This window comes from Podarcis erhardii (assembly GCF_964252035.2).
Source record: "Podarcis erhardii genome assembly, chromosome: 1".
Classification (NCBI taxonomy): domain Eukaryota; kingdom Metazoa; phylum Chordata; class Lepidosauria; order Squamata; family Lacertidae; genus Podarcis; species Podarcis erhardii.
In genome coordinates, this window is record NC_138497.1 from 7,466,493 (window position 1) to 7,478,287 (window position 11,795).

General features: G+C 44.1%; 1 protein-coding gene across 1 annotated transcript in view; it reads right to left on the minus strand.

Annotated features, from left to right (window-relative positions):
* The window catches only part of PELI2 (pellino E3 ubiquitin protein ligase family member 2), a 78,802-nt gene extending 67,419 nt beyond the window's left edge, over positions 1-11,383 (minus strand). Inside the window, exon 1 of the mRNA XM_081864107.1 lies at positions 10,989-11,383. Coding sequence (XP_081720233.1) covers positions 10,989-11,065 — 77 coding nt within the window. The 5' untranslated portion in view covers positions 11,066-11,383. The remainder of the gene's footprint in view (positions 1-10,988) is intronic.
* Positions 11,384-11,795: the final 412 nt, after the last annotated feature.

Here is an 11,795-nt window from a genome sequence, read left to right on the forward strand (position 1 = left end):
TCACTGGCACTGACAGCAATCCTCACTTGCCAAGGAACAATCAAGAGCACATTCTGAGAGTCCCAATTGTTATCTTGCAATCATCCCCAAACCTGGCATTACATGTGACAGGCATGGAGCAGGCAGCGAGGTTTGGAGAAAACAATTCCTCTTCAGTTCTTTGTGAATTAGGAGGACATAAGGCCCCCATCCACAGGGGGACTGGGGCAGGGCATATGCACCCCCTACACAATTTGAGTCCTCATTTTTCTCTTGACATGAGAAGAGAGCTAAAGATATTGGGCATTATTATATATCAGTAGACATGAAATGTCCTGAAGTGATCCTGGAAAACCTACTAAGTTATATTAGCAACATACCAACTCAGTAATTTTTAGGTCTGATGAAAAACTTTCCTCTTACAGTACATTTTGGAAGCCTCAAATCCTTTCAGAACTTGAAACTCAGGTTATGCCCTTTTTGGCTTGAGGCAGAGCAGGGAGAAAGTGTGACATTCTACTCCAGTTATTGCATTAGTAATTCAATACAGACAACAGGCCAGAAACTTAATGTGGTTATGGCTCATGAGTTCCCAAACCTAGGGGAAAATAGGTAGCAGAGAACAGAAGACCCACTCTATCTTGTCTCACTCTATCCACCTTGCACATCTTTCCCATCCCTCTCACATGTACACACCCCGCCATAGGAAACCACAGACACAATGGCAGAAAGGAAGATAAAGTGGGTTGGGAGTGGAGGAAAGGCCTGCCTACCTGCAAGGAAGGAATGTCAATTTTTTTCTAAATTAAGCTGAATTAAGATGAAAGCTAACAAAACTTTTTTTCCTCTTAAGGGGCTCACTATGGCAAGGTAAGTGAAGAAAAACCAACCACATGGTTTTAAAAACAGCTGAGAAACTTTCCACTATGTATATGAATTCCAAAATTTATGCTCATAGTTTGCTGTTATCAGACGTCACTAGCTGACTAGCATTATCAGAAAGGTCTACAGTGCATATTTTACTATCATATTTAATTTTACTTAAGCAGCAGCTAAGTTTGACTTTTCTTGGTAAGTGACTACAATTTGTTTATTTAACAAAATTTGTATACTGCTTAACTGTAATGAAAACCTCTAAGCAGTTTACATAGAATATAAAACGTGCATTAGAAATGTCAGGAAAACCAATGTTAAAAGCAAGTAATAAAAAGCATAATGATTAAGATATAGTGCTAAAAGTATAACCTAAAATTACAGATTAAAACACACATCAGTTCCACACATCTGGAGTACAATGAGGCGTATACTAAATCCACAAATCAGGTAGAACAACTACTCATATGCAATGCTGCCCAAGGCAGCTACCACAGTAGTAATGTCTAATTCAGTTACTGCATAAACCAAGAGAGCAGTAGAAATGTATTATGCAGTTCTATCAGAGATAAGGCAGAGAAATCATTCAGGTCCTTTGAGCATCTCAACAAGTTAGGAAAGAGCTCACCAATGAGTTGCCTTGAAGGTATATACTTATCTGTGTGGCGTAGTATATAATACAGTTGTACCTTGGTTCTCGAACAGAATGCATTCTGGGAGTTCGCCGGATGTTTGGCTTCTGAAAATCGTTCAAAAACCGGAACACTCACTTCCGGGTTTCGATCGTTCAGGAGCCAATTTGTTTGGGAGCCAAGGCATTTGAGATCCAAGGTACAACTGTATCCCCATTTGAAGAATAATGGAAAACTCACTTTGAAGTTTGAAGCCAAGAACAAACCCTGGCTACAGCTTGTCATTACTTTGATGCAACCCAGAGTATGGAACACATACAATGCTAAGAACAAACCACGGCTTAGTGCAGCAGCAGGAGGACTGAGGGAGGAGTAAAGTGGCTGTGACTTTCTTACTGTTCACTTGCTCCTTCATAGAATCATAGAATCACAGAGTTGGAAGAGACCACAAGGGCCATTGAGTCCAACCCCCTGCCATGCTAAATCATAGTTTAGCTTAGCATTGTGTACCAACCAGGCCATTGCTATATGTAATAAAATTAAACTTAAAGAGGAGAAGTCCACAAATATCTAACTGTAACAGATTTGCAAGGAACTTTTCAACGGGCTGGGCCGACAAAAAAAAACAAACCAAAAAAAAAAAACCGGGCTGGGCCGACTGCAAATTTCAGTGAAGCCTCCGGGACTCCTCCTATCCAAAATACAGCCTCAGGGCTACAACTTGTAGAAGACTGTTCAAGCCAAGTGTGTGTGAAAACAATGCTGTCATTTTCTGCCCAGAGGCAATGTTCAGTTTAAATCCATTCTCAGATCTCTTCAAAAATTCTAAATCACAGTTCAAGAGGAGTGAACTGCTAGAATAATGTTTAAATTTAAAAGGCTCTGTTTCATTTAATATTTATTTTCCCTAGTGCAGCCAGATCAGGGTAAAAGTCTGGCAATTTAAGTTCAGATAAGCTACAGCAAAGGAAGCAAAGGCAGCACAATCCTATGGTCTTCTGTGGTGCAATGGGTCAGTGTGTCTGGCTCTTAACCAGAAGATTGGTGGTTCAAGCCCACCCAGGGATGGCTGTGGGCAGGATTCCTGCACTGCAGGGGGTTGGACTAGATGATCCTCGGGTCCCTTCTAGCTCTACAATTCTATGGTTCTATGCATGTTTACTCTGAAGTATGGTAAATTCTGTTTTTGAAATAAAATTAATTTTCCAGGTAAGTTTACAAAGGTATAGTCTGCATTTAGCCAGGAGCAAGTCCTAGTGAGTTCAATGTAATCCTCTACATGTCCACTGAGAAGAAAACCTGGGATCATGCCCAGAATGATTCTTATTGATTACCATTAAAAAAAAAAAAATTCAAAGCTGTGGTGTTGCATTATGGACCCCCCTTTTCCCTTCTAGGACACAGGACTGGTAAAAAGGGCAAGTCATTGACAGATTCATATATGGGCCCAAGAAAGAAAATAAAAACCAGACCATGCTAGGAAAAAAACCTAAACCATTTTTGTCTGCTCAGGGTCAGTTCTCACTTTTTTAAAAAAAGATAAATTCTTACAAGGCGCATTATGATCTAAAAGCAATTTATTGTGTCATGCCAGAAGTATAATACACACATACATTTATTACATCTGTCTCTGAGCAAAAAGAAACCTTGTGAGCAAAAAGTTCTGCCATACACATAGATTCTTTTCTTGGAATCAGCTGGAGGTCTTGCAATTCCCATCTATCTTCAGACTGATTGATGTACATGTACCCTATTTCTTAAACTAAATAACTTGAGAAGCAAATCCTGAGCAGGGAGAAGAGGAGCTCTTTCAAAACATCCAAGTAGACTGAATATTTTGTCACTGCAGATGGGGGGGGGGGGGGACAGGAAGTGCGGTTAGTCAGCATATCTGAAGTATCTGCATTCTTTACTAAGAATGTGTAAATGTCTTGAAAGCCACAACCAAATAGTACTTTCCTGCAGCATACCAGCTTTCTGGTTTTGGCATACAAACTATAGGGGGTATTTTTTAGGAGGGGGAGGGCACAGGTGGTAGATAAAACCAAAGAGGAGACTGATTTGATGGCCTCTGTTCTCTTTCCAGATCAATTAATCAGACTCGCAGAAGCAAAGAGGAAGTAGAATGTCTCAGTGTTGGGGGAGGGGGGTGACAAGAGAGAACGGTTAGCTATTACTATTAGAAAGGACATTACCAGCATATACGCTCACCAAAAAATAGCACTCCCACTGACCCGGGAATAAAACCATCATACTGTCAAGTCAGCCAGTCAAGGTTTCATCACATTGGCTGCCTTGTATGAATACATGCAAATGTACTGAATAGGTAACAACACTGCACAAATAAAATAAGAACACCTGTGTTTTTAATGAGTTTCATCAAAGATGCAAGTAGTACAATAAATGCTAGGGAGAAAACAATGGACCAAACAAAGAAATAAACTAAAAACGAAACGCAGACAACTCAGTTGGATAATACAGGTGTTTGACCTGCAGGAAAACAGAGCTTTGCCTCTGTTAGTGACCTATCCAGTCAGTAAAAATGCACCGTGTAACAGTTCAATAAAACACTAATTTCTATCAACACCTACTGCTCCCAAGCATCTTCATGAACGTACTCACACAAACCCAACCCATCAATACAGACTTGTTCATTTATATTCATTCACTATATAGATTTTCTTTTCCTTTGGAAAACTTCATACAGAAAAAAACCATAAATAGCAAAAGTAGACCACAATCCACTAGAAATAAGAATTCCAAAATCCACAGCTGGGCAAAGCTTTTATGGGTCTACCTTCATATGTTATAGCTTCTCAGCTCCAGGCTGAGAAGAATAATTAAGAATATTTCTTACCCCTGAAGACCTATTTATTTATTTATTTCCATCTTTGTTACATTTGTATCCTGCCTATCAACCAAAAGATGTTCAAGGTAGTTAAAACATCAGCAATAACAAGAACACAAGTTAAAGAACAATTTCAACACAGCAGTCCAGAAGGAAGTGAGCAAAGGGAAAACAAAAGGTTAGGTGTTAGCAGCAACATAGAATTATCTTTCGGCATCCTGACTGGTGCTGGTGTTAGGGATTGTGTCCAGGTATGGCAAGCATGACTGGCAGACTGTGCAGTAATGTGCAGTGGCACTGGACTCTAGTGGGCATGTTGCAGTTCTTGCATTATGATGTTTAACTTTGTAATTTTAGGCGGAGGAGTGGGCAAGATGGTGCTGGCTGAGCACAGGATACTAAATAGCTGGTACAGTGGTACCTCTGGTTACGCACGCTTCTGTTTACACACGCTTTGGGTTATGAGCTCCACTAACCCGGAAGTAGTTGCTCCCGGTTGCGAACTTTGCCCCGGGATGCGAGTGGAAGTCGCACACCGGAGGCGCACTTTCACTAATGGCACCTCAGGATAAGAACCGTTTCAACTTAAGAACGGACCTCCGGAACGAATTAAGTTCATAACCAGAGGTACCACTGTACTAATGTAACCAGGGGCACAACAATTCCCATTTTAGCTGGACTGTAGCTCTAGAAGGAAGATTCTAAATCCCTTGATTTAGATCCCTTGAAATACATGTGCGCTGCATCACAGTATTACACCTGAGGAACAAAGTCAATACTAAGGAGAAGCTTTTCAAGTGCCCTTTTAATATACTGTATCTTGCATAAAAATTGATTCTTTGAAGAGGACAGGATACAGAGGGCTAGGGCAGTTTGAAAGTGTGTTTGTCACCTACCGTAAATATTTCAGTACAGTGGTGCCTCGCAAAACGAAATTAATTCTTTCCGCGAGTTTTTGAATGTGTGTATAACTGAACTTAAGCTTGGGAAAATGAGAAACAGATTCAGCCATCCTTAATACTAAAATAAAGTATTCAACTGACACTGTGTGCTTTGTCAGAAGCATTTTAAAAGTCTTAGTACCTTGCAAAAGACTTTTGAGTAACCTTAACAGTTATGGAACAAAAGAATTCCTCCTGTGGTTAAGAAACAGGAAACACAGAGTAGGAAAAAAATCAACAGTTCAGTGCTATCCCTAGGGATTGATATTGGTGCCTATGCCTATTCACCCAAAGTTATATACTGGTATGTTTTAGAAACGTGCATGAACACACATACATGGATGCAGACTTGCTGACTAGCTAAGTCTCTTGCACTTCCTAGGTTTCATATCTGAGGCAGGCTGCTCTGCTTCCCAATTAGTGCACCAATGTATTATATATATTATCAGGAACAGGCAACTCTGCGGGATATTCTTACAAATCACAAAGATGGTCCTTCTCAACTGACTCAACTAGTTGGTTTACTAGTCTGGCTTAATTTACAGGAGCATGCATTTTCTTCATCACAGTATCAGCCACATAAAAGTATACTGTACAAGAAAGCCTTTCCCACACATTTACTACCACATTACTTATATTTACAAAGAATCAAGCTAGGCTACTGGGGAAAGGTCATTAAAATGTATTTACAGCAGCAATAACATGCTATTTTTGGCAAGTGTGCACAGTTCTTCCAGCGCAATTAATTTTTCCCAAGTTTACATTTGTACAGAGAACTATCCCTATACACACATGTCTGAATGTGAAGCAGTCACTGAAGGGTAGAGATAACTCAATCAGACAGAAGGTCCGAAATTATTTCCTTTAGTATTACTACTCACTCACTTCAGTCTTCTTATATTTTTAAAGTTACTTCCAGCACAACCCGTCTTTGCTATTTAAGGGAAATTAGCTAGTTTTATTTGTTTCTTTTTTGAATTATGGTGCTGGAGGAGACTCTCGAGAGTCCCATGGACTGCAAGAAGATCAAACCTCTCCATTCTGAAGGAAATCAGCCCTGAGTGCTCACTGGAAGGACAGATCCTGAAGCTGAGGCTCCAAGACTTTGGCCACCTCATGAGAAGAAAAGACTCCCTGGAAAAGACCCTGATGTTGGGAAAGATGGAGGACACAAGGAGAAGGGGGCGAAAGAGGACGAGATGGTTGGATAGTGTTTTCGAGGTTACCAGCATGAGTCTGACCAAACTGCAGGAGGCAGTGGAGGACAGGAGTGCCTGGCGTTCTCTGGTCCATGGGGTCACGAAGAGTCGGACATGACTAAACGACTAAACAACAACAAACATTTGTTTCTTTGCTTGTTTATTATTAAACAGATCACTTTACTATATCTACAGTTCAGCAATTGTCACAACAAGATGCACTGTTATGATTACATTAACACCTCTAAACCACAAACCATTCAAGTTATTTCTAATCCTCCAAGGATGTGATTATCTCATTCAAAACCTTGTTACCTGGAGTTCTTCATTTTAAGGCACTGGTAATAGCATAAGATTACACAAAGATTACTTATTCTGTATTTTTTTTTAAAGAATGCTGAACAGATGTTCAAGCTGTTCTGTGATTATTTCCTACTAATGATCCAATTCTGGGGGAAAAATAGCAAAATGCTATTTGTAGCACTGTACTGAATGATTAAGCATCTTGAAAAAAGAAGAGAGGAAGATGTTTTGAGTAAAACAACAACTTAAAATCTCCTCTTCTTTTTCCAAAATAGACTACTATAAATTGGTTCAGGCTCAAGCAGAAAACCTCACCCTCAATCTGCTCAACTGATTTTTATTGTCCAGATATTCTAGCCCTAATGGCACCTTGTGTTTCAAAACGTGGTTTGCTACAATCCAGCCAGGAGAGGATTAGATGTATCACTGGCATAGCTGAATAACTGTTTCAGTAAAAAGCATAAATCTTCTTTAATATCAGTGTTATTAATATTGGTGGCTGGTACTTTTATAAAATAATTAAAATTGTGTATCAGTTACGTAGATATAGTTTAAAATATCAAATGCTTCACAACACACAGCTGGGGGAGGTGGGCTTTCTGGGGGGGGGGGCACACAACACAAACCCCTAAATCCAACACTGAGGACTACTGAGAAAGGGGACACACATTGCTTTTATTATTTCACAATGCAGTAAAATACAGCTACAGGATACATTTGTTCATAGAAAGCAATCAGTGAGAATATCCCTTAACAAATGTTTTGAAACTAAACCAAAGTTCAAATTGCAACCAAAGTGTCCTGCACCTCTGTACTTTCAATTACTGTACTATTAAAAACCACAACAGCTAATTCCTTTCCATTCCAGCTGTGACCAAGCAAGCAGCTGCAGCACAAAATGAATCTGCCCTACCTAATTAAATTAAGAATTTGACATTAAATGGGAGTTCCAGAAATGACACAACCTAAACAGCACAGCTGATGTTCCCCCTCTGCTTTCAGCATGCCACCACTCCAAGTAAACCACTCTCTGCTGTTAGCAACTTAACATGGATTTTTCCACCTGAAACTGCTGAGATAAACAGCTTTGCCACATCTCAAGCCTTTCAAGTATTTGAAGTCGTGTTACATTTTCACAGCAATTGCTAAAATAATCCATTCCTTAGTAACCAGATTTTGACAGATTCCTTGTGCTGCCAAACACAGAATAGTGTTAAGAAACTCACACCACAGGCTACAAAGGTTTACCAAGAACAGAAGGCTAAAGTAAGAGCAGTTTTCTGCTGCTGGCTTTGTTTCAAGCCCACTGATCCCGTATCCTTTCGGATATGTCCAAAAACAGGTAATGCTTACTGGAGTGTACTCCACAGCCTTATTTCCTAGGCACGGTGGGTTTTCCATGCAGAGGACTATGCCTCACAGAGGGTTTCATGCTTTGTTTATTCGATCAAACAAGTTCACTTGCCCGCTGTACATCATATGCACGCTCAGCTATCGAGATTAAACACACTTGCAGGGCTCGCTGGGGCTCAGTGAACATGGGCTTAGATGCCTTACGTTCAGCATCAGTTTCTGTGGCACTCAGCAGCGAGGCTCCAAGCTAGAACAGCAGGGCTGAAGCATAACACCAAGCGGATTACACAAATAACCCCCTCCCCATGAACTGGCAGTGAAGGAGGAGTGTTGTCCATCTCTTATATACCCCTCCCCCCACCCCAATCCGCCATCCACTATGCATCAGCAACACCACATAGCATCTGGGGAAACAAAACAATGTCTATCACAGTAAATAATACACTGCCAGGAGTCAGGAAGTGGATGGCACGAAGCCTTTAATTACAAAGAGCATCATAAAGGCAGGGAGTAGCCATCTGCAGACTAGGATCTGTGCAGAGATGGATAATCTCCTTTTGCACATTCCTCTGTATGTGACGAACTTAGAAAAAGAGAGTCTGTCACCATCTCTGCTGCTGTCATATTGCATACTTGGGAACGTTGCAAGTTTTCTTTGAGATCCGTCCAAGCTGGAAGCAGCTCCTGTATCTTACGACACTGATAGCTTTCTCCCTTGCCCTGAAACAGTGGCATGCCTGAGAGGGCTAAGCACACAGCCCTCAGCTCTACTGCTCCCATGTAACAAGCCAAGCTATTATGCCTGGCAATCCTGCAGGCTCAGCCAAGATAGGAGAATTCAGTCCTAGATACATATTAGGCCAGAGGCAAACACAAGCTCCAAGGGAACGGACTAAGCTGTGGGTCAAGGATTAACCAAAGCACATGTCCTCCTGACAAGCTGTGACTAACGGCTGCAGAAAGCAAGCCCCCCCCCCACACACACAATTGTAGGGCCACACAACCAGTCCCTAACCCCAACACACACACAAAAGCGCAAAAGGCATGCTTATTGGCCAAAGTTTAAGAAGTCCGTTGAATCCCCTCCTCACTTCACCCTGGGGGTGTTTTCTTCCTGAACAGTGCACCCTCCCACATCCTTGCATCCCAGGAGAAAATGAGGAGCAGGCAGCTGGAGGATCAGCCCCCCTGTTAATGAATGGGGACTCCTCTTCTAAAGCCAAACATGAACGAATCAACTTTAGGACCTGTCTCTATCTGTTAACTTCAAGCACAAAGCATACAGGGCCCCAGGCGTGCTAGCACCTGCCTGCCCCTCCCTCTGCACCCTTTCCACCCCTCCCACATGCAAACTACTCCTACCCCTCAAGCACACTCACTAATCCTCCTGCCTCCCCCCTCTGCTTACTTCTCACACAGACTAGACCCCCCCCTTTAGCTTCTTACCCTTTGCAGGGGGTCTTCCTCCAGCCACCAAACTCCTCTTTACCTCCTCCCTGCCAGCTGACACACAAGACTCCTCTCCCCACAAGGAACACACACACACACACACACACACACACACACTCCTGGCAGATGTCTTTCCATCCACCAACAGCCCCCAGAGGCTTTCCTGCTTCCAAAAATTAAAGGGGGGGGGGAGGGAGAAAGATGTAATTTTCCAAGGGAAAGCAACCTCACCCCCACCCTCACCCCAAGAGCTAAACACGATCTTTTCCAACCATCCTTTCCCGAGATCCCTTCGCATCTCAAAGGAAACAAATAGCCGTAGTAACAGATATATTACTACTATTTTATGCCATAGATGGGTGGGAAAGAACACAGGAGATTAACACATATCCTCCCTTGCACACCCAACGCTCCCCATCACTTTAGGGGTCTCTCTCATGGGGCATGTCTGGGTCTCACTCCAGAGTCACTTCCCAGGGGAAACCCTTCTTCTCTTCCCTTCCCCCCCCCCCACACGTTCCTTACCTCCACCCCTCCCTTAATTGGGGAGAAAGGGATCCCCAATAAGACCCCCCCTCACCCGCCCAATATATTACTCTACACAAACACACAAGGGTCCTGGCACTCCTGGTGGGCACTCACTCTGAACAATCCCCCCCCCCAAAAAAAACCTTGTGGGGGTGCCAGCAGCCCTCGCCCAACGGAACCCCCCTTTTTTTCTCCAAGACAAATAAGACCCCCCAAGTATCTCTGCACTTCATCAACACCCCCACACCCAGGCCAACTCCAAGGGCCTCCCCCCAAAAAAAGAAACAGGGTCAGGAAGGCACCAAAGGACACCCCACTACCAGCATCACGTCCCCCCCCCCCGTTACTCAACACACCCTTCAAAAAAGAGGAGGGGAGGGAGAGACCCCAATCTCTGAACGAAACCCCACCAACACAACAGAACGACACACTTTCACACATCATGAATTCACAAGAGGGGGATCCCTCAAGAAGGCCGATCAATCACAACAGGCACCCCCATAGTAAATTAGTCACCCACCCCTCAAAAAGGACAGCCGCCCCCCCCTCTCGAGTTGAAAGCCACCTTCCTATCATACACACACACAATGGGGGTCTCCCCACAAACACGCCTCTCTCTTAAAAACACACACACACCACCACCAGGCAGGATTCCTCAGGAAACACGCGCAAACACGTGAACGCGCGTTCACACGACACACACACAATAGAGGGGGGGCCCACAAACAAACAAACAAGGGTCCGCACACACACACACACACACACCCATCGCAACGGCACCACCGGCGGGAGTCCTCGCGAAACACGCGCACACACGTGAACGCGCGTCCACACGAGACACACACAGACACAGAGGTGTGCGCGCGCGCGCGCGTCGACTCACCCGAGCACCACGAGCTCCCCATATTTGACGGGCTCCTTGTTGGGCGCGCAGTGCTCCTCCTGGCTGGGAGAAAACATGGGGCCGCCGCCTCAGCCTCCGCTATAATCCCATGCGGGGCAACAACAACAACCACAACCACCACAACAACCACAAAACCTGACGGGGGGGGGCGGGTAAAACGAAGAATAATAATTTATTCTTGTTATTTATCTATATAAAAAAGAAGTCCGTCCGGCGTCTCTTTCTTCCCCTCCGCTTCCCGGCCCTCTTTCTCTCTTTCTTCCCTCAGTCAGTCGCTCGGTCGGTCGAAATCGTCCCCCGCTTCCCCCCACTCTTCGCGCGCCCGCCCGCCGCGGACTCTTCGCTCTTCCCTCCTCAGCGACAACAGCCCCCAACTGCCGGAGGGGGAGGTCGGGAGAGACCAAGTCCGGAAGCGCCGCCTCCGAAGAGGGGGAGGGGGAGGAGGCGTGGGAGGGCCCCGCCCCCTCGGCTCTCAGCCTCTCCTTCGACACCGCCCCCCTCCGTTCCCGGCCCCAAAGCCGCGATGGTATCGTCCGCTCTGTTATGTAAACAGAGGAGTAAAGGGGAAGGGAGGGGGAGGCGCTTAAAGGGCCCGCCGCCTCTTAAAGTCAAGGCCGCCTTTCATAAACCATAGGGATAGGATTGGGAGTGGGCGAGGAGGAGGAGCGCCCCCTATGGGCGACGTTGGAAACTGCGTGAAATTATTATTATTATCATCATCATCAATATTATCTATTATTAACTATCCTCCACCTGACTCAAGGCGGTTTGTAGGCAAGAATAGGA